The following is a 23018-nucleotide window of genomic DNA, read 5'->3' on the forward strand; positions in this document are numbered from 1 at the left end:
CCCTTGGCCCCCCCGCGCGGTTCTAGATGGAGAATCTTCGCGCTGGGATCGCCATGACCATGGCGGCTGCTCGACAGGCCCCTTCCTCCGATGGCCCGCCCCTGGCTGGGCCGTAGGCGAGGGTGTCCTCCCCGACGGCTTCCTCGGTGGGGGCTCCGGAAACGTGGCGGCGGCCTCAGTTGGTGAGACGGCGCTGTCCGCGCGGCCGGCGGCGTTCGTGGATGCTGGTGACCGGCGCCCTGGTCCGTGTGGGCGGCGGCGCGACGACGGGTGCAGCTCAAGGGTGGGCGGCATTGTCTGCTCGCTGGAGCCCGAAGGTCAGATCTGCTCTTTCCCCTGGCCTCTCTCCCTCCCCGCAGATCTACGATGCCGGCTTCGTGCCGGTGTCTGATGGCTGGGGAGCGGGTGTGGCGGGCTAGGGCCGGGAGAAATCCTCAGTCTTTGACCACAGTGGCGGCGACGCCTTTGGGGCGCCGTGACCTGGTGAGGCGCCACTGAGGTCCCATCCCCCTCCACGCCTCCTACCCCCGTTCCGGGTGAAAGCCCAAAATCCGTTGGATTGGTCGGCGGCGGCGCCTTGGCGCCGTTCCCTCCTTGGAGGCGCCGTCTGGGGACCGGTGGTGTAGCGGCGAGCGCTGCTATGGTTGGTGTGGTCCTGTTGGTGGCATGGCTGAAGCTTGGCTCCGTTGCTTTTTCGATTTCGTTGGCTGTTTCCCAAGCTTTCCCATCTCCTGGGTGTCCTCGCGGAAGTTCGTCGTCGCACCGGTGTGCCTGGAGGCGAGGTGGTCTGTGTGGTCTCCGGTTGGTCTCCTGGAAGGTAACTCTCCTTGTTTCTAGGGTGAACATCTCCATATGCCGACGGTACGTCGTCCTGCGATCCAGGGCGAGAGGGTAGGGACTCTCTTCGGTGATGGAGGAGGAAGTTGCTCCTTCGTTGACAACGTTGGTGATCACTGTGTGCTACCCTCAATGCCATTGCCTAGCACCTGCTACTGCTGCTGTCCTGGCGCTCATGCGAGGAGGTCATCGCCGGCTCAAGCCGTGTTTCTGGTTCACCTTTGTGTGTTTGAGTTGGGTGTTGTGTTGTAAGCTGTCTCAGCATTCTTGTATCTATCGGCCGCACGGCTTTATTAATTTAAAGCAGGGTTTCGTGCCTTCAGTTTAAAAAGCTGAGAATTGAGCATAAGAAAAATAAGAGCTATGAAGGATAAAGAAGGGTAGGGCGGCCATGGAGTATAGGCAGGCACATGTGGAAGCAAGAAGTGTGTAGAGCTATTGGCTAGCGTTCACTAGTTGCTCTGTTTTCATATTGGCAACGTATGTAACTGTATCAGTTAAAAAAAACGTATGTAACTATATTATGTGTTAGTGGTAAAAAAAAAGTTCACTACCAACGAAGAAAACTGATGATGACAATGTCACCTGGAGGCAGGCAATGTCACCGAGATCACAGGTGATGTTGCTAGTTCACCTAAAGATTGATCAGGTACACCTGTACATATCGTTTATCAATGATATCATCAAAATCATTGATGCATCCCAATCTGCCATTTCCCTATAAAAAACAGGCTTGCCATGAAGACACAAACATGTTCAACTGGGAAAAGTGGGCCAAAAATAAAAGCGACTGGTAAATCTATGGTATCCTTTTCTTTTCCATTCCCCCACCATACAGTTATATGAGGTATAATTTTTCTCCAAAAGCCATATTCTACAGAAACCAACACAACAAGCCTAACCCAAAAGCACCGCTACAAACGTTAGCTGAACGGACAATTTTGCCTGAGCTGGCAGATGCGCATTGTCAATGTAAATCAGGGCGATGATGATGGCGGCGCAACCATGAACAAACCGCAGAAAGCCCTATTGGTAATCGGTAAATAAAGGTACCATAATGATCCAGGAACCTAAGGGAAACTACTACTACCGCCTGTTCCTAAGTTGGTTGCTAGACGAACTGGGACTATGGTTGCTTGAGACGCCCCTCGCCATCAGCGACCACGTCCTCTGAGGTGAAGCTGCGGGCTACTGAGCTGATTTGAAATGGTTGGCAAAGAAGTTCTGCCTCTGGTTGCCGTGCATTGCGAGGAACCCCCAGCAGCAAGTCTTGATCACAATCATCATCCATGTACTGAGGAGGGGGCAGCATGGATAATTTATCTGGAGGTAACATGAATAAGTTCAATGCTGCTCCTCCAGATTTGGGCAAAACTGAACCTTTGAACTGAGGAGCCATAGCCCCATATCTAGAAACTCTTTTTGGACCTCTCATGGTTTCTTCTGCATGTTCCAAAGAAAAAAAAAAACAAATCAAAATACTTCTCCATGTTATTTGCAATAAATTAAGAGAATGATGAAGTATGAACTAAATATATAGGACATTTTCAGATGTCAGCGTCTACAGATAATATGCATCTGAATCAGAGAAACTAAGATTACTGACCTGGGCAGCTTTGCAACTGGCTTTCATGAGGTCTTTTGAGATGCTTCATAGTGGACTTTGTAAGGCCATACAAAGTACTGGTATTTTCATTTCCTGCTTCGTTTGTGTCCTTCCCCTAAAATAAGACAAACAAACACTTAATCGTTTACACCACACCCCACAAAGCTTAGTGAGAGAGAGAGAGAGAGAGAGCATGATAGACTGCATACCTCTAAAACTACTGAAACAAAAGCCGAATCTACATTTTCCATGGTCTGCTGCTTTGAATAATGAAATTTATCCCTGCAAAAGAGGAAACCAACCAAAAATTTCCTTAGATTGATTCCTACTACAATACTTTTTTCTTTTACTAATAGCATGTAAAACTGTGGTAAGCATGCCTGGGTATGCACCGGAAACCAATGCTCAATACTCGTACTAAAGGTGAGAATACCTTCTAGCCTTTTCCTGCTGTGTCTGCACGGGAAACGACTTTGGCTTCTCCGGCCCAGCATTCGAATTGCTTGCTCCCTTGCTTCCACTATGTACAACAAACGAGGCAGTCTCTGAATACGATTCACTTGTAAGGTATGATTTATTATCTGCAGGAACAGAGTTTGCTTCCCAATCTTCCTCCACTGATTTTGAGTTTGCATTTCTAAGAAGCACACTTCCATAGCCAATCTCAAAGGAACCCACAGGAGTTTCACTATGGTAAAGTAGATCTTCCTCTGAGGATCCAGAAAAATAGTATAACTGCTCTTCATGCATTATGGAGTTAAGATCCTTGGCAAGCTTTTCCATCTGTGAAGGCTTAGGCCGAGTGACGCAACTTCTCTTTTTTGATGGTACCAGTGACTCCCAAGCATGAGATTGCGCTGAACCTGAATTTAAAAGATATTAGAAAACCATCATTAAAATATCTAACAGTTATACAAAAAACAGGACAAAAAACAAATATGGGTTATAGATAGGAAATATTGATTCCTTAAATTGAAGCTTATGGTATTGTAAAGTAGTATACCATTCATAAGAATTTTTTTTTAAAATCCAATGATATATCAATCGCAGTAAGTCTTGTGAATTGATAATGCAGGATTACAAAGTAAGCAGCAGTGAAATAGAGTTGCCGAAGTATGTTTCAGTACAATCAGTAAGTTAATTCAAAGAAGAACTAGCTCTGCATTATAGACAATTTACTAGTAGAGGCTCTTAAATGCTTAATAGTTAGTACTAAAAGAGCTGCCTAAATATGTTCACAAGAAATCTTAGGGGAGATTGAATTAACATTGCAGACAAACATTTAAGTGTGTAAATTTTACCATCCATCTCAAGCATCAAGTTTAAGGCTTCTATATTACTTGTTTGAACTGAACCTAATCATATACCGTGTGGTACTCATCCAGATTGTGAAGAAACACAAAAGTTTTCTTATTTATCAGCAGAACATTACGAAATTATAGATAACTGACCAGCCATTTCACTTGCATCAGCAGAACCATATGGCGCAAAACTCTCTGAATATGATACTGCTGATCCAGAACTAGATCGGCTTGGGTCAGTATCCCCCATCTTCCAGAAGTTTTGATCAGAAAATGGTTCATTCTCCCTTATGCTGTGGCTTGGCTTTTTCTTCAGTTGCTTGTGTTCAGCCAGCCTCGATGTCGGAGGCTTCAGTTTGCTAACTCTAGGTTGTTCAGCATCAATATCGTCACGAGAATGCATTGGTGTGTAATTCTCCAATGAACCCTTTGTTCTCCATCTCGAGCCACATGCATTGCAGAGCACTGGCTTATTTGGTGGCCCATTTCGCCAAAGTGGAGTGCCTGTTCCAATATTTGCCACATGTAAGAGAAAATGCAGTACAAAATTGATACACAAGAATGTGTGCGTTATTGCAGGTATAGTGCCTAGTGCTAGTGAGTCCATCAGGAGATTGTATTTTAAATTTTACAAAATCATCATTGATATCACAAGGTTTTGTGGAATCGAGGAAGGGAACACTCAGAAACTAAATATTTTCAAGAATGTATCTTCAGGCAATTAGTAACTAGTCACATACATAGTCAAACTGCATATTACAGACATGTTTGCAGTTCTTAATACTAGCATGGTTAGCACTGCATATTTCAGACAAAATGAGGCATACCAAATATAGATTATCAGCGCAATTGAGCAGCTTGCTTCAGTAAGAGCTAAAGAGCTACTGAGGCTAAAGCAAAACAGATGACCAGTCTGTGTAATTACACGAAGCAGCAACGGTCTCAGTTCAATGCTGTCCAAAAATTAAGCATTTATGCAGTTGCAGCAGCTAAAGACCTCTAAATTTCTGTTTGGCAAGTGAAGATGGCTCTTTTTTTCTTGCATAATTGGATTTTGAGCTACATCTAACTGCTCATTGTCTGCACAATTGATCCAACAAGTATATATCAACCATGGTCAAACAAAGTTCTTAATGTGTGTGTGAGGATTAGGTGATTTGTTCTTGATGTTCTGAATTTTGCAGCTGAGGGCCTCTGAGACCTTAACCATATCCAAGTATGCCCGGAACTCTCTTCACAACTTCTGACAGTTCGACGGATTTAATTTCAGCTAATATCCACCAAACAACAAACCAACTTCAATCCCCAAGGAACAAGCAAGATTGGGCATCCGGGTCCGGGGGGGGCGGAAGATTTCTTCCAAGACCCGCTTCCCAGATGCATAATTCGACGAAATCATCACCCGTAATATACAACTCGCGGAGGAACAAAGGGATAACAGATGTAAAATAAGCAAGGAAACAACAACAGGAAGTATAAAAAATTGCTTTACGGAAGAACAGGAGCTCTCACTTGTGACTCCGCAATGACGGCAAGGCCCTTCCTTTCCCATGCCTCTCTCTCTTCTTCTCGCCCCCACAAGCAAACGAGGAAGAACCGGAGAAAATCCCAACCAGAGGAACACGGAAAAACAAGGCGGAAACAAGAAGGAGCAGTTCCTCCGTACTAAATAATTCCTGAGCAAAAAAAAAAAAAAAGAGGGGAAATTCAAGAAGTGTTTCTCGGTATGAATCTGTTCAGACCCAGAGGGGATTCCTTGGAACAATTCCTCAGCCCATGAACTCGAAAAACCAAGACTTGTTTGGTAGGTGTTGTTCTTTCTTTCTTCTTCTCTGTATTCTTTTTTCTTTTCCTTCTGTTCTGTATCCAGTCTTTTGGAGAGAGGGTAAGGAGAGAGAGAGAGGGGAGAGGGGAAAGGGATGGAGAAATAATGGAGGAAGGAATGCAAGCCGCAAGGCAGATTTACAAAGGCCCAAGGGGGGTGAGTCTTTGGGTGAAAGGCATTCGGGGGAGGAATCCAAAATAATTAATAGTTTAAAAAAGTTGTAAATTATTTTGTAATGACACGGAAGAGATTAGGAATTGGCCAAAGTAGGAAAAGGAGAGGAGGTAGAGAGATAGAGGCCAAAGCCTCTTTTCTATTCTGTCTTTCAGCCTTTGGGGTTTGCTTGTTGTGATCTAATTTAATGTCACCCCTAATCATGTGGTGGTGACTAAGTAGAAGGAGGGGAGGATATTTCAACAACTATTTAGTCAATTTGCTTACCTTTAAAGCCCTCCATTTCTGGTGCTATTGGAAGAATCTTTTCCTTAGCTCCTTTGCATTTTGCCCCCTTAAGAGATAACGCATGTTCTGTTCACCCATGGACATCTAGTCTACAGCAATGAATACACCACGAAAGCACAGCCAAGGGGGGTCATTTTAAGCTAAAGCCGACACACAAAATACTTGAGGTCAATTTTGATTGACTAAATTGATGCTTCTAAGCCAAATATATGTGTCGCTTTTAAAATAAAAAAAACATAATATAAGTTGGTGCCTAGTTTAGGTATGTGTAGTTTTTATACTAGTTAAATATGCATATTTATTAAATGAAATCCAAGGGTTGTGTTGTGTTCAAAAACCATATATGGTTCGCGTGAAAAAATGTACCCACCAAAAAAGCGCGGGAAAATGCATGTACTTCTTTCTAAATGTAATGCAGACCAATACGGTGCATTCATGCGCCATAAGAACAACAATGTGACATCCCTTCCCATTTTCCCGCTCAATCGGCGAGTGGGGTTTGCCCCTCATTTATTCTTCCATCAGTGATCATAACTTGTCAGGTTATGACATTCTAAATTGGACGATCAGGCATTTTGTAGGGCTTACCCTGGAATATTGACGTTGAAGGATGAGGGATAGCCGAGGCAAAAATAGAATGAGAAAGAGAAACATGTATCCACCAAAAAGTGCGGGAACAAGCAAACATGTACTCTACTGAATGTAGTCTCGAGATTTCAACCGACATATGATAATTCAAGAGAGCCACGTCAATCTTCAAGCAAATAGGTCACTTGTTTTCTTTGACCGACGATACCTACCATAATTTGCTACTTTGCAAGGTTCTGAATTTGGGTGTCTTGACCTTATGTAGGACTTACACCGGTGAGGAAGTCAATGCAAGAGCAATGGGATGCCACTTTTCTATGTAATGGAAAAGAAGAGATAGGTAGCACATATGAACCACATATGGTCGAGTGGAAAATATAGCAAACATGTATCTACCAGAAAGCACAGGAAAATGCATGTACATATTTGAATATATTACTGAGGAACACGATGAGATTTTAAACGTTGTGATTTAACTTTGAACTTGTCGGCATGTTCTTTTGTGGGGTTTAACCTGGAGAGCACGTCTGATGAAGAATTGGTAGAATGGTCTTTAGTTGGCGACGAGGGTCCACTATCTAGGGAAAACATAGAATGGGAGAAATTTATGATCTTTTCAGAAAATCTAGGATAGATCTCTCTCTATGGGGGAAAAGGAAACATGCATCCACCCAGGAAAAGGGGCGGGAAAGTATATGCACTTCCTTCTATGTATTATGGAGAAAAACTTTGTGCGGTTTTAAGAGTCATGAGAATAATGAGAAGACCTCCCTCAAACAGATCAATATGTCAGTTATTTGTTCTTTGCTCAATGATATGCTACCATAATTTGCCCGGCATGTTCTTTTGTGGGGTTTAACCTAGAGAGCACATCCGATGAAGAAGGGGTAGAATGGTATTTAGTTGGTGATGAGGGTCAACTATCTAGGAAAAAGATAGAATGGGAGAAATTTATGATCTTTTCAAAAAATCTAGGATAGATCGCTCTCTATGGGGGGAAAGGAAACATGCATCCACCCATAAAAAAGGGCGGGAAAGTATATGCACTTCCTTCTATGTATTACAGAGAAACACTTTGTGCGATTTTAAGAGTCATGAGAATAATGAGAAGACCTCCCTCAAACAGATCAACATGTCAGTTATTTGTTCTTTGCTCAATGATATGCTACCATAATTTGCCTTTGTGGGTCTTTTTTGGGTGGGGGTGCTTACCTTGGGGATGCAATATATAGAGGAGTAATGTGACATTTCTTGGTAGAGAGTGCGCCGGGGAAAGAGGCACTGTCTATAAGTGACGAGATCCACGGTTATTTAATTTGACCCTTGTAGAATGCATGGAAGGGAAGGTTATAATGTTCTAAAACAAATCCAAAATATGGCTTGTGCTGGTTCCAAAACTTAAGGTCGGAGCAAACTTGTAGGACAATGTTGCATAGAAAACAAAAAATTTCCTACCGCGAACACGCAATCCAAGCCAAGATGCAATCTAGAAGACGGTAGCAACGAGGGGTTTATCGAGTCTCACCCTTGAAGAGATTCCAAAGCCTACAAGAGGAGGCTCTTGTTGCTGCGGTAGACGTTCACTTGCCGCTTGCAAAAGCGCGTAGAAGATCTTGATCACGATCGGTTCCGGCGCCACGAACGGGCAGCACCTCCGTACTCGGTCACACGTTCGGTTGTTGATGAAGACGACGTCCTTCTCCCCGTTCCAGCGGGAAGCGGAAGTAGTAGCTCCTCCTTGAATCCGGCAGCACGACGGCGTGGTGGCGGTGGCGGTGGAGATCTCCGGCGGAGCTTCGCTAAGCATATGCGGGAGAAGTGGAGGAGGAGAAGAAGCTAGGGTTTGGGGAGAGAGGGGGGTTGGGCGCCGGCCCTCTAAGGGGTGCGGCCAAGGCTGAGCCAAAGAGTGGCTGCCCCCCTCCCTCTCCTCCTCATTATATAGGTGGAAGCCCCAAGAGTTCTAGTCCAAGTCTTCGAATAAGACCCCAACACTAAAACCTCCCATATGTGGGAAACCTACTCAAGGAGGGAGCCCTACCCAAGGTGGGACTCCCACCTTTCCTTGAGGTGGGGTGGCCGGCCACCTTTAGGTGGAGTCCACCTGGGACTCTTCCCTTTAGGGCTGGCCGGCCATGCTAGTGGAGTCTCTTCGGGACTCTACTTTCCAAAGTGCCATTCTTCCGGACTTTTCTAGAACCTTCTAGAACCTGCCATAAATGCACCGGATCATTTCCAAACTTGGAATATGACTTCCTATATATGAATCTTATTCTCCGGACCATTCCGGAACTCCTCGTGATGTCCGGGATCTCATCCGGGACTCCGAACAAATATTCGAACTCCATTCCATATTCAAGTTCTACCATTTCAACATCCAACTTTAAGTGTGTCACCCTACGGTTCGTAAACTATGCGGACATGGTTGAGTACTCACTCCGACCAATAACCAATAGTGGGATCTGGAGATCCATAATGGCTCCCACATATTCAACGATGACTTTAGTGATCGAATGAACCATTCACATACGATACCAATTCCCTTTGTCACGCGATATTTTACTTGTCCGAGGTTTGATCTTCGGTATCACTCTATACCTTGTTCAACCTCGTCTCCTGACAAGTACTCTTTACTCGTACCGTGGTATGTGGTCTCTTATGAACTTATTCATATGCTTGCAAGACATTAAACGACATTCCACCGAGAGGGCCCAGAGTATATCTATCCGTCATCGGGATGGACAAATCCCACTGTTGATCCATATGCTTCAACTCATACTTTCCGGATACTTAATCCCACCTTTATAACCACCCATTTACGCAGTGGCGTTTGGTGTAATCAAAGTACCTTTCCGGTATAAGTGATTTACATGATCTCATGGTCATAAGGACTAGGTAACTATGTATCGAAAGCTTATAGCAAATAACTTAATGACGAGATCTTATGCTACGCTTAATTGGGTGTGTCCATTACATCATTCATATAATGATATAACCTTGTTATTAATAACATCCAATGTTCATGATTATGAAACTAATCATCCATTAATCAACAAGCTAGTTTAAGAGGCATACTAGGGACTTCTTTGTTGTCTACATATCACACATGTACTAATGTTTCGGTTAATACAATTATAGCATGATATATAAACATTTATCATAAAGATATAAATAATAACCACTTTATTATTGCCTCTAGGGCATATCTCCTCGCCTCCCACTTGCACTAGAGTCAATAATCTAGTTTACATTTGTGAAGATATAACACCTTGGCATTCTGGTGCTTTATCATGTATTGCTCACGGGAGAGGTTTTAGTCAACGGATCTGACACGCTCAGAAACGTATGTATTTTGTAATTCATTTGCGTCTCAACGCATCACTCATTTCCAAATGAGTCGGCATTTAAATATGTTTGGTCTTCTGGTGGAACCTTAATTCCGCGGTCCGAAATATGTTACTAATATTGTCACACACAATATAGCTTTAAAATTCTGACTCTGTCGGAACTACACCAAGTTCTCAAAGAACCTCTTGACTTTAACATCCTTTGTCATTTGTCAAAACAATGACATATTCTGCCTTCTTTTGTAGAATCCGTCACAATATTTAGAACTATTCTAAATCTAGCATAGACAACTTCTAGCTCATTGTGCTACCTTTTAAAACAACACTTAGTCTAATTTGAGATTGAAATTTTATTTTCATATGTGACAAAACAAATATCGGTGCAACATCTTACAGCGATTTGTTTGTCATTTCTCCATACAAAACTATATATATATATATTATTGGTTCTTCTTAAGTACTTCAAGAATATTCTTACTGTTTTTCAATGATCATCTCACGAATCATTCTGGTATATGCTCATAACATTTTAGAACACAAGATATCTGATTGTGTACATATTATTCGTGATCTAAAGTCACTCATGTGTTTTTACTCATTGAGTGTCATATACACTCAAGTCTTGTTAAAACTTCACATGATAAGAACATCTTCTTAATATATCTATATTGAACTATTTCAATATCCATTCTATGTACTTTGACTTAAACTTATTTTGTGTTTCAATCTATCTTCATAGATCTTGACACTAAATTTGTTTCAGTCCATATCCTTTCATTGAAGTTTAATTTTCAATCAAACCTTTTAATCAAGTATATAATTACATCATTTATAACCAACTATATGTCATCTACATAAAGTATTATAAATATGTCTTAGCGCTCCCACTTAATTTCTTGCAAATGCAAGCCTCTTCATCGTTTCTGATGAAATCAAAAACTCTTTGACTATTTCATCTGGTGAAGATTCTAACTCCGCGATACTTACTTCATCCAATTGAAGTTCGTATACCTATCTAGTATTCCACGGACCAGCAAAACTCTTGGTTGTATCTTATATACACCTTTAATACACACTTCTGTTAAGTAGTGTATTTTGCCACTCTACTAACATATCTCATAAAAGAAATATGTAGTGATTACTAGAATAATCCACATAGACTATAAGCATTGCTACGGAAGATTTAATCTTATCGTAGTCAACTCTTTGAACTTTGTCGTAAACAACTTTTCGACAAGTTGAGCTTCTTCAAGGATATTTCATCCAAGTCCATCAATTTCATAGATCCATTTACTTTCAAAAAGTATTCATCTATCTTGGATTTCATGGCGTATAGCCATTTTAACGGAGTCAGGGCCCATCATAACTTCTTTGTTTGTAGTTGGTTTATTATTGTTCAAAATCAATCCTTTGTCCACAAATCTTTTATTTGATCACAAAGTAAACCATACCTACAAGGTTCAATATGTACTTCGATCTCCATGGCTAAAACACTTTGTAGTCATGGGAGCCATGATCGTCGTAGCCGCTTCCGAAACCAATTCCGATGCTGCGCTACTCTGATCATTATGCTCAGGTTCATAAACCTTATCAAATTATATTGTCCTCCCACTCAAAAACTTCACTAGAAACAATTTCTTGGAAATAAGAAACATTGACAAACACTTTTGTGTTTGTCTCGTGGGAAGAATTCCCAATTAAATCTCTGGGATAACCAACAAAGACATTCATCCGATTTTGGTTGAAAACTCTTAGACCAAAATTTAAAGAAAGGACTATTAAGGTTTATACCCATGCCATAACTCGTATGGTGTCATTTCAACGGATCATGATGATGCTCTATTCAGTGTAAAAGCGGTAGTCACTAAAGCATAATTCACAAAAATATAATGACGTCATAATATTTTATCTCATCATTAATCCAACAAGGTTTGGATGCATATCTCGGATACTATATCATCATTATGATACTCCAAGAAATGTGAGTTGTAGAACAATTTCATAACTCTCTTAGATGTTCGCTAAAACTCGTAATTCAAATATTTCCACCATGATCCAATCATAGATATTTGATTTTTCTATTACGATGATTTCCACTTCATGCTGAAATTTATTTGAATCCTATTCAAATGTTTCAAACTTTTCCTTATTGAATATATCCACATATATACTCAATTCATTGTTTGAAAGTTTTCATGAAGTAGAAGAATCTTCCGCACACAACTATGCCCAGTGAACCACATATATCATTATGTATGTTTTCACTAAGTTAGTTGCCCGTTCAACTCTTTGGCCTATGAACGGTATTTCAGTCATTACCTTTCAGAAAAGATTTTGCAAGTGCCAAACGATTCAACAAATCGAATGACTCCAAAAATCCATTTGCATGGAGTTCCTTCATGCGATCCTTTCTAACATGACCTAAATTGCGGTTCCACAAATAAGTGGAATTCAAATCATTTGCCTTATGGCATTTTTAGCGTCAGTGTTATGTATGTGTGTTTCACCATTAAGATTTATAATAACTTATCCATTTTACATGGAGTAATATCATAATTTAAACAACTCATTGTTTTCATTTGACCAGAGCAAAATAACAATTATTAAGTTCTTTATTATAAATTCTAAGGGCTAGATAGAATGTCAACGACGAACATAATAACACTTTATTTTGTTCCAGACGTGCATTCCTATCATATTCCTTGTCACTCACTTAGGCCATTGTATTCTTGTATTGCGTTGTTTTGTATGACACTTCATACCAACCAATATGGTACTAATACCCAAGAATTTCATTGTGTGACTTAACTAGGAATACAACCATAACATGTATATCATTTATATACACCTGGGCTAGACTTTCTAGTCTTTTCTTTTCTTTTTGCCAAAATATCTTTTGCAGTTTCTCTTTTAGCTTTCCTCATTATTCAGAAAAACACTTCAACATTAATAACTTCTAGGTTTGTTGGTCAAATACCAATAACCTTGAGGTTCTTACTTTGAAGTTGATCATCATATGACAAGTGTTCCAGATTTCACTATTAGTAACTTTGTAATATGATGAACAATTTCACTCATAATTTTATCCATCATATCATGACGACTTTCCGAGACCATGTCTGTACATGCTAGGCTCGTAAAGTTTTAACCTTGGTATTTGCATGTGCAAATCTAGCTTGCACCCGTTGTAAGCACACGTAGAATCTATAACACCCGATCATCACGTGATGCTTCGAAACGACGAGTCTTAGCAACGGTGCATACTAAGGATGATAACTTCATGGATATGCGAATATCATTAGTGCCCCAATAGTTGGAGGATTGTGACGCCTGGCGTCTTCAACCTTCATACATTCCCATAAAACTTATGAGTTTATGTAGTCTCACCAAATTTATATTCTATCATCTTGTAATAAGGTCTTAGATATCACATATATCTCATACCTTGATTATTTCTGAAAACTAAATTTTCAGCTCCTTACTTTTCAAACAAATTTGAACTTTAAGTTTGACGGAGACAAGATAACTTTAGGTACTAATTGAAACCTTAGCTCTTTGAATCAACAATGTGAGGTTTACTAAAAGTTTGCAATAGGACTTAATCAATTCTTGATTCTTTAACAATACGGTACCAATCCGTAAAGTTTCTTGTCAGATTTTAACAGTATTTCTATCTCAATAACAAGACTAGCGCATAGTAGAAAACGGATGCCAATACTACAAAATTAATTCAAAATACTACTCAGACTATGTTTATGATAATTAGTTCATGTTTTAATCTAATTACTAATGAACTCCCACTTAATACAACATCCCTCATAGTTGTTAAGTGGTACACGATCCAAATTCACTACACCAAAAACCGATCATCACGTGAGATGATGTAGCTTCAATGGTGAACATCAACATGTTGATCATATCATCCATATGACTCGTGTTCAACCTTTCGGTTTCCATTGTCCCGAGGCCATGTCTGTACATGCTAGGCTCGTCAAGCAAACCCAAGTATTCCGCGTGTGCAACATGGCTTACACCCGTTGTATGTGAATCGTTGAATCTATCACATCCGATCATCACGAGATGCTTCGAAACGACGAACTGTTACAACGGTGCATACGAGGGGAGAACACTTTATTATCTTGATATTAATGTGAGGGATCATCTTATAATGCTACCGTCGCGATCTACGCAAAATAAGATGCATAAAAGGATTAACATCACATGCAGTTCATATGTGATATGATATGGCCCTTTTGTCTTTGCGCCTTTGATCTTCATCTCCAAAGCACGGACATGATCTCCATCATCTTCGGGCATGATCTCCATCATCGTCGGCGTAGCGTCAAGGTCCATGGCGCCGTCTTCATGGTTGTTCACCTCATGTAGCAACTATTACAACTACTTTGAAATACTACTCAACATGAAAATTAAAGACAACCATAAGGCTCCTGCCGGTTGCCACAATACAATAATGATCATCTCATACATATTCATCATCATATCATGGCCATATCACATCACCAAACCCTGCAAAAACAAGTTAGACGTCTCTAATTTGGTTTGCATATTTTACGTGGTTTAGGGTTTTCGAGTAAGATCTAATCTACCTACGAACATGAACCACAACGGTGATACTAGTGTTGTCAATAGAAGAGTAAATTGAATCTTCACTATAGTAGGAGAGACAGACACCCGCAAAGCCTCTTATGCAATACAAGTTGCATGTCGAACGAGGAACAAGTCTCATGAACGCGGTCATGTAAAGTTAGTCCGAGCCGCTTCATCCCACTATGCCACAAAGATGCAAAGTACTCAAACTAAAGATAACAAGAGCATCAACGCCCACAAACCATTGTGTTCTACTCGTGCAACCATCTATGCATAGACACGGCTCTGATACCACTGTAGGACAATGTTGCATAGAAAACAAAAAATTTCCTACCGCGAACACGCAATCCAAGCCAAGATGCAATCTAGAAGACGGTAGCAACGAGGGGTTTATCGAGTCTCACCCTTGAAGAGATTCCAAAGCCTACAAGAGGAGGCTCTTGTTGCTGCGGTAGACGTTCACTTGCCGCTTGCAAAAGCGCGTAGAAGATCTTGATCACGATCGGTTCCGGCGCCACGAACGGGCAGCACCTCCGTACTCGGTCACACGTTCGGTTGTTGATGAAGACGACGTCCTTCTCCCCGTTCCAGCGGGCAGCGGAAGTAGTAGCTCCTCCTTGAATCCGGCAGCACGACGGCGTGGTGGCGGTGGCGGTGGAGATCTCCGGCGGAGCTTCGCTAAGCATATGCGGGAGAAGTGGAGGAGGAGAAGAAGCTAGGGTTTGGGGAGAGAGGGGGGTTGGGCGTCGGCCCTCTAAGGGGTGCGGCCAAGGCTGAGCCAAAGAGTGGCTGCCCCCCTCCCTCTCCTCCTCATTATATAGGTGGAAGCCCCAAGAGTTCTAGTCCAAGTCTTCGAATAAGACCCCAACACTAAAACCTCCCATATGTGGGAAACCTACTCAAGGAGGGAGTCCTACCCAAGGTGGGACTCCCACCTTTCCTTGAGGTGGGGTGGCCGACCACCTTTAGGTGGAGTCCACCTGGGACTCTTCCCTTTAGGGCTGGCCGGCCATGCTAGTGGAGTCTCTTCGGGACTCTACTTTCCAAAGTGCCATTCTTCCGGACTTTTCTAGAACCTTCTAGAACCTGCCATAAATGCACCGGATCATTTCCAAACTTGGAATATGACTTCCTATATATGAATCTTATTCTCCGGACCATTCCGGAACTCCTCGTGATGTCCGGGATCTCATCCGGGACTCCGAACAAATATTCGAACTCCATTCCATATTCAAGTTCTACCATTTCAACATCCAACTTTAAGTGTGTCACCCTACGGTTCGTAAACTATGCGGACATGGTTGAGTACTCACTCCGACCAATAACCAATAGTGGGATCTGGAGATCCATAATGGCTCCCACATATTCAACGATGACTTTAGTGATCGAATGAACCATTCACATACGATACCAATTCCCTTTGTCACGCGATATTTTACTTGTCCGAGGTTTGATCTTCGGTATCACTCTATACCTTGTTCAACCTCGTCTCCTGACAAGTACTCTTTACTCGTACCGTGGTATGTGGTCTCTTATGAACTTATTCATATGCTTGCAAGACATTAAACGACATTCCACCGAGAGGGCCCAGAGTATATCTATCCGTCATCGGGATGGACAAATCCCACTGTTGATCCATATGCTTCAACTCATACTTTCCGGATACTTAATCCCACCTTTATAACCACCCATTTACGCAGTGGCGTTTGGTGTAATCAAAGTACCTTTCCGGTATAAGTGATTTACATGATCTCATGGTCATAAGGACTAGGTAACTATGTATCGAAAGCTTATAGCAAATAACTTAATGACGAGATCTTATGCTACGCTTAATTGGGTGTGTCCATTACATCATTCATATAATGATATAACCTTGTTATTAATAACATCCAATGTTCATGATTATGAAACTAATCATCCATTAATCAACAAGCTAGTTTAAGAGGCATACTAGGGACTTCTTTGTTGTCTACATATCACACATGTACTAATGTTTCGGTTAATACAATTATAGCATGATATATAAACATTTATCATAAAGATATAAATAATAACCACTTTATTATTGCCTCTAGGGCATATCTCCTTCAAAACTCGCCATAGGGTGCTAAATCACCAATATCATTCATTGAACCTTAGGGTTTTCTCAAGATTTTTTTTATCTTTCTACCATATCGGTATCCATTCTAGCTCCTTTGAAAACTATATAAATAGGTTAAATTGTCATTTTGTTCCAAAATAGGTAGTGAGAAACCCCAATCTCGATATAACTTCAAGTCATGCACATTTATTCCTTATTTTGTTCACTGATGCACATCAAGAGAAATGAAAATGCCACGAAAGAACGAACATGGGGTCCTTTTAAGGTAAGGCCAAAACACAAAGTAAGGAGGTCGATTTTATTGATTAAAATGATGATGTTAACCAAGATACATGTTATTTTTTTAAGAAAAAACACAATATAAGTTGGTGCATAGTTTAGCTATGTGTAGTTTGTAAAAACACACATCGTCAAGTGGGAAAATGTATCCACCAAAAAAGGGCGAGAAAATGCATGATTTTTTTTGAATATGAAATACCGACCAATGTAGTGCTTTAAAGCACCATAAGAACAAACAATGTGACCTCTCCTTCCTCTTTCTCCCACTTCATCGAAGATTCATATTTGTCCCTTATTTATTCTTCCATCATTGATAATAACTTGACATGCCGCGACACTTTAAAATTTAAATTGGATAATCGGGTATTTTGTAGGTCTTACCTTGAAGGATAACGGATATCCAAGACAGAAATAGAATGCATCATATGCTAGGATTGTTCAAATTAAATCTAGTGAGAGATGGGATACTCCCAAGGAAAAAATAAACATGTATCCACTAAAAAGCGTAGGAAAAATACATTAAATCTTTTGGATGTAGTACTAATCATATCACAATTTCAAGTGTCATAAGATAAATCATGAGAGTGACACCCTCTTCTGGCAAATAGGTCTCTTTTGTTTTATTCCACCGACTATACCTTCCAAAATTTGCTAGTTCATTTTAATCATATCACAATTTTAACTGCCATAAGATAAATCATAGATGCAAAGGTGGTGGTCACCCACTTGATATTCCATCATTGATTGTAATTTTCAAGTTGCAGGATTCTGAACTGGGTAACCTTGTCTTTTGTGGGGTTTACCCTAGAGAGCATGCCCTATGCAAAAGAGGTGGGATTCTCTTTTCTTCCTGGGAATGGAGCGATGTGGAAGGCCCACTATCATGGCAAAATACATAACGAGTGAAATGCTATGATCTTTCAAAACAAATCAAGGATAGAGGACACTATGTATGGGAAAAGAATAGGAAACATGTATCCACCAAAGAGGCGTGGGAAAATACATGCACTTATTTGTATGTAGTACTAAGACACACTTGTGTGATTTGAAGTGACATATGACTAATGATGATACCGCTCTCGTGCCGGCGAGTATGTCAATTATATGTTCTTTTCCCAACGATACAGTGGCATAATTTGCCAATTTGTGACATTTTCTATAGGGTTTATGGGTCTTTTGGGAGGGCTTATCTTGAAAATGCAGTAGATGTAGGAGCAGTGTGATGCTCTTATCTTGGCATAGAGGGGAGAAAGAGGGTATTTTCTAGGAAAATGGCGAGATCCACCATTATTTTGACCGATGTAGGATATATGGAAGAAGCAAAGGTTATGATCTTTTAAAACAAATATATAAAGTGGCATGTGCTTGTTGCAAAACCCAAGGAAGAAATAATCTTGATCACTAGCGGGTTTCAAAACATTGATTGTTCGGTGAAACTTACTTTTTTTTGTCTTAATTTTTTTTGAAACAATAAAAGTACAATATATTAAGCAAGCACGCCGCCTCATTAAAAATCTCCCAGTTCCCTTAGGTACCATGGTAAGGAAAAGAGTGCGTCAGAAACGTGCTGCTTCAGGTAGACAGAGTCGTATTACAATCCTTGTGGATACTCTCCATCACACACGGCGGAGCAGATCCAGCAAGGCAACTCTAATTTTTTCCTTGTGGAATCCACTCTAGTTTGTCCTTTCAAAAAAAAAGTAGGTACAACTTCTGCTTTTCTTCCAAAATAGGTGAGAAACCCAGACTAGATTCAGAGTTCAAAGCCTGGTCTTTTCTTTTGGCAAGTATGCTAGGCATACGTGTGTACCAAATGTCCATTTCTTTTCTAGTACTTGGTGTCCTCAGATTAACAACTTATGATTTTGGTGCCCTTTCCTGAACTTAATCATTTGGACAGAAGTAACCAAGATTACCATGTCGATTCATTTTTAGTACTGTGACTGGATATACTACACTGTAACGAGCGTGCTGTACTACAAAAGGAAGCCATGTCCAAGGACAAAATGGTCAAAGAACAGAGAAATGGATCTATCCTGGCCGCGTCATCATTTTCCAATAATGAAACAATGTATTTCCATACATTCTTTTTTGAGAAACACAAACGCAGACGCTCACATACACGCACATACACCTACCCTATGAATGCATACACGCACATCCTACCCCTATGCGCACCTCCAGAAGATTGAGCCGGCGGATTGGATCTTGAAATTGACGAAGTCACCACAGGCGCGTCGCTGTCGACGGGAACTTCGCCTCCCACTGAATGAATATTCCGCCTTTATGAGACACACAGATGTCAAACCCGGCGTTTAAACTCTGGTGGGGTGGGGATACAACCATCCTCCTAACCACCCAATCTCAGATTGGTTCTCTGCTCCAACTGCTTAGCGTATTACCCTGGTTTGGTAGTGGGAACATGGAATTATAGGATATGGATGGTGGAAGTGCTCTAATCCCCCAACCTGCAGTTGCGTTGTGACATGTTTAATACTCCATGCAGTTGTCACTTGTCAGTTACAAATATACTGCAGGGATTTGCATATTTCTAACTAGTACGCTGTTAGGTTTTTTTCCCAGATAACAAGTCATGCAGTAATAATAACTTGCCCCATAATATTTTCCTACTCCCTCCGTCCCAGATCATAGGGTTTGCGCGTATCCCTAGGTTGTCAATTTGGCCAATATAATATTATTTGTATACTATAAAAATTATATTATTAGAAAGTAGAACATCTAAAATTTCTAATGATATAAATTTTGTAATACATATGTTGCATTATCATCATCCAATTTATGACCTAGAGATACGCGTAAGCCCTGCAGAAACTTGCCCCATAATATCTTATTAATCAAAACGGAGGTAGGACTGTTTTAGTTGAATATACAATGCAGTTATGAATCAATGATTGTGTCCCAAACAATTCCGAGCGTAGATTCATGTTTGTTTTTACCATATCATTGCTTCGATAACAAACCACCACGTCTTTTTTGAGGGAAAGCCATCATGGCGGATTTTATTGATTTGGAAATAGAATTACATCATCCGATAATACACCTTTAATATAATTAGGTGGTTTCTCAATCCAAATAGTCGATTGGGAACCCTCTGAATGACTAGCTAGAACATGTGCTACCATATTAGCCTCTCTAGAACAATGCGAAAATAAAACTTCAGTGAAATTGCGACTAAGAAAGGAGCCCTCCTCGTATATGGATGTGGCTGGACCAAGAGAAACATGAGGTGTAAGAAGAAATAAGTAAACAGGTTTCAGCGGGGGTGTTGAGACTCGGCTCCTAATGTATTGTAAATGTCAAGGAACGAGTGCCATCTCATCTAGTCCAATATTTCTTACCGCCAAGAAACAATATCAATAAAAGATTGTCATCATAACGATTTTTTTAATTGACATAGATAGTTGTGAGGGTGGAAACAGTTGGTTGTGAGGATTGAGTATCCTAATGGACTCCTTCCTGTAACGTATTTGCACACGATAACAGGCAGGCAGTACTACTTAAATCGTCCTAGTGGTGATCAGGTGATGACATAATAATGCCTTGACGTTGCATCAGAAATTTCAGCAATTTGCCTTGCAAAAGAAACGGAAAACGCACATTTACACGTCTCGGGGCAAAATTACGAACATATGGTAAAGCTGGTCATACCATGTGGATATTTTTTTTTTTTTTTTTTTTTTGCGAATCGGGAGCTTTATTAATCAATCAGCGGTATTACAGTCTTTAGCAAGAATACTAGTGAGGAAGACAGGAGTGTAGTTAACCCACACACACCGTCTCCTATCTGAACTAGCTCTGTGAGCACAAGCATGGGCTGCTTCATTCGCAGCCCTGTTTACATAAATCAACTCAAAACTAGTAAGAAACCCGCTAAGCTCCCTAATTTCCTGACAAACACTAGTAATTATAGATTTACTAGTATCAGATTGGTTATAGAGATTAATCACCTCTTGAGCATCCGTCTCGACGACTAGCTTATGTAGTCCCATATCGATAGCCAAGCGAACCCCCTCTCGAACAGCCTCTGCTTCGAGAGCTGTAGCGCTCCAGGCATGATCATGCCATATGCCTTGAGCTCTTAGTAGCACACCTTCGTGGTTCCGCACCACAATGCCAGTGACGCCATTATTTTCATCCTTGTTGTACCCTGCATCAGTGTTGATCTTTACAATACCAGGATCAGGAGGTTTCCAACTCACCGAAACTTTGCAATGTTTCGGCTTCTTCTCTTTCCCTGCTTGACGTAGATCAACAGCGGTCTCGACAGCCCATCGTACAGATTGTGTGACGGTTCTACCTCCATCTCCATGCCATACAAAATTGCGTTCGGACCAAACTGCCCATGCTCCACATAAAATTATGCAAGTGTGGTCCTCTGAAACAAGGGTGCCATCAACCAAATCCGTAGCCCAAGACCTTGGGTGTAGCTGTGGGATTTTAACACCCGAAGCTTGTTGCATATTCTTCCAGAAAGCTCGTGCCCAACTGCACTCAAATAACGCATGGAATGTGGTCTCCTCATCTGCACCACATATTTTGCAGTTGCCGATCTGCTCCATGTGTCTAATTTGCAGATTGTGACGACATGGAACAAAATTCTTGATCACCCTCCACCAGAAGGCTCGTACTTTGGGTGGAACAGCAAGTTTCCACATTTTTTTCCAAGAGAACGAGGAAGAGGATCCCGTGGATATTATTCTGGTCTTGTTTGATCATCCAGGCGGGTCCAGGGAAAAGTTCGGTCACGATGGCCACGCTAGCCGGACCGGGTGAGTGCTTACGGCTGAATCTCACACCGAACTAAAACAGTCCTACCTCCGTTTTGATTAATAAGATGCACGTGATTTCAAGGCGAACTTTAACAAAAAAAAAAAAAGTAAAGAACAGAGTGTTGGATGTAAATAGGCTACAACAAAACAAAATCTCATATAGCATACAATATCTTTTTTCGAGAGTGCCAAAGACGTACCATATCTTTATAGAAGGCAGAGGTTTGAGTACAAGAACGGCACCATTCGCTACAAGCAACGAGCGTAACCCCACACAACACCGGCTATAGACCAAACAACCACAACACAAAGAGCATGTCCTAAGCAAAAAACCAAGCTACGTCTCGGCCGACGCCAAGCACCTCCGAAGAGGAACAACTCCAAAAGGATCTTCCTTGTCAACGCACCATCTGAAGGAGATCAATGGCGGGACTTGGTCGGATCCCAGAAGTTGTCCTCCAGAACATGCCAGCAGTGGCGTGTATAGCGCCTTGAAGAACTGCCATGGACCGTTGCGTCACCGGATTAAAGCCGCCAAGGACCTCTGCACTGTGTCTTCATGCCCGATGCTCCCAAAAGAGTTACGACCTCAATGACGCCGCCATCGTGCCGATCCGTGAATCGAGGCTTTCGCCCGAAGACAACAACCAGCTCCAAGCAGGTTAGGGAGATTCCGACACTCCTCGGCAGCGCCTCCAAGGAGGGGAACGACACCCGCGGGCGCCGTCGCTGCCGGCCTGACTGAGCCAAGCTAGACTTTCGTCCGAATCATCGCAAGCCTCCCCAACCCCCGGAACTGGGGCATACCATCCGTGAGGCCTCGCACCGCCGCCGTCGCAGCCCCTCGTCGATGAAGTCGCAAAAACCGCAGAACTCCGAAACACCCACCGCATGGCTGAAGGCTAGGTGAAGACTCCAACTCCAACTCCAACTCCATCCCGGCGAGGCACCGCAGCCTTCACACCCGCCGGCACGAAGCACTGCAGCCTCCACTCCCGCTCCTCCGGCTTAAGCTGGGGTAGCAAGTCACGGACGTCGCCCACTCCAGGCGAGACGACCATCACAGCATCCCAGCCTGTCAGACCCAGATCGGGCCCGCAAGCCCAGATCGGGCCCGGGCCGCCAGGTTCCCCAGCGACGCCGGCGAGGGACTCCGCAGGAGCGCCGGCCTTAGGGGCAGCGGTCATCTGCTCGCCAGGGCGCTCCCTGGCCGAGGCCTCTGCGCCGCTGCCACCCATCCTGCCGCTCCCAGTCGCCACACGCGAAGCAGCCGCACC

The 23018-nt window shown here is 42.0% G+C and overlaps 1 protein-coding gene across 1 annotated transcript; it reads right to left on the bottom strand.

Annotated features, from left to right (window-relative positions):
* Positions 1-1618: 1618 nt before the first annotated feature.
* On the bottom strand, positions 1619-5680 carry LOC127329338 (GATA transcription factor 26). The gene is made up of 6 exons (XM_051355865.2): positions 5257-5680; positions 3895-4248; positions 2877-3306; positions 2653-2725; positions 2444-2558; positions 1619-2280 (listed from the first exon to the last, which is right to left on the bottom strand). Exons 1-6 carry the CDS (start codon positions 5294-5296, stop codon positions 1964-1966), a joined length of 1329 nt encoding a protein of 442 aa, XP_051211825.2. The 5' UTR covers positions 5297-5680; the 3' UTR covers positions 1619-1963.
* Between the last annotated feature and the right edge of the window lie 17338 nt (positions 5681-23018).

Source organism: Lolium perenne, chromosome 2 (genome assembly GCF_019359855.2).
Source record: "Lolium perenne isolate Kyuss_39 chromosome 2, Kyuss_2.0, whole genome shotgun sequence".
Taxonomy (NCBI): domain Eukaryota; kingdom Viridiplantae; phylum Streptophyta; class Magnoliopsida; order Poales; family Poaceae; genus Lolium; species Lolium perenne.

What these genes read in the sequence shown, in the direction of transcription:
- LOC127329338 (XM_051355865.2), bottom strand. Translation starts at nt 5,296, where the DNA reads ATGGGAAAGGAAGGGCCTTGCCGTCATTGCGGAGTCACAA. An exon ending in TGATGCAAGTGAAATGGCTG is followed by an intron (nt 3,307 to 3,894) that starts GTCAGTTATCTA and finishes TTTTAAATTCAG; the next exon opens with GTTCAGCGCAATCTCATGCT. An exon ending in CCAGTTGCAAAGCTGCCCAG is followed by an intron (nt 2,281 to 2,443) that starts GTCAGTAATCTT and finishes TGGAACATGCAG; the next exon opens with AAGAAACCATGAGAGGTCCA.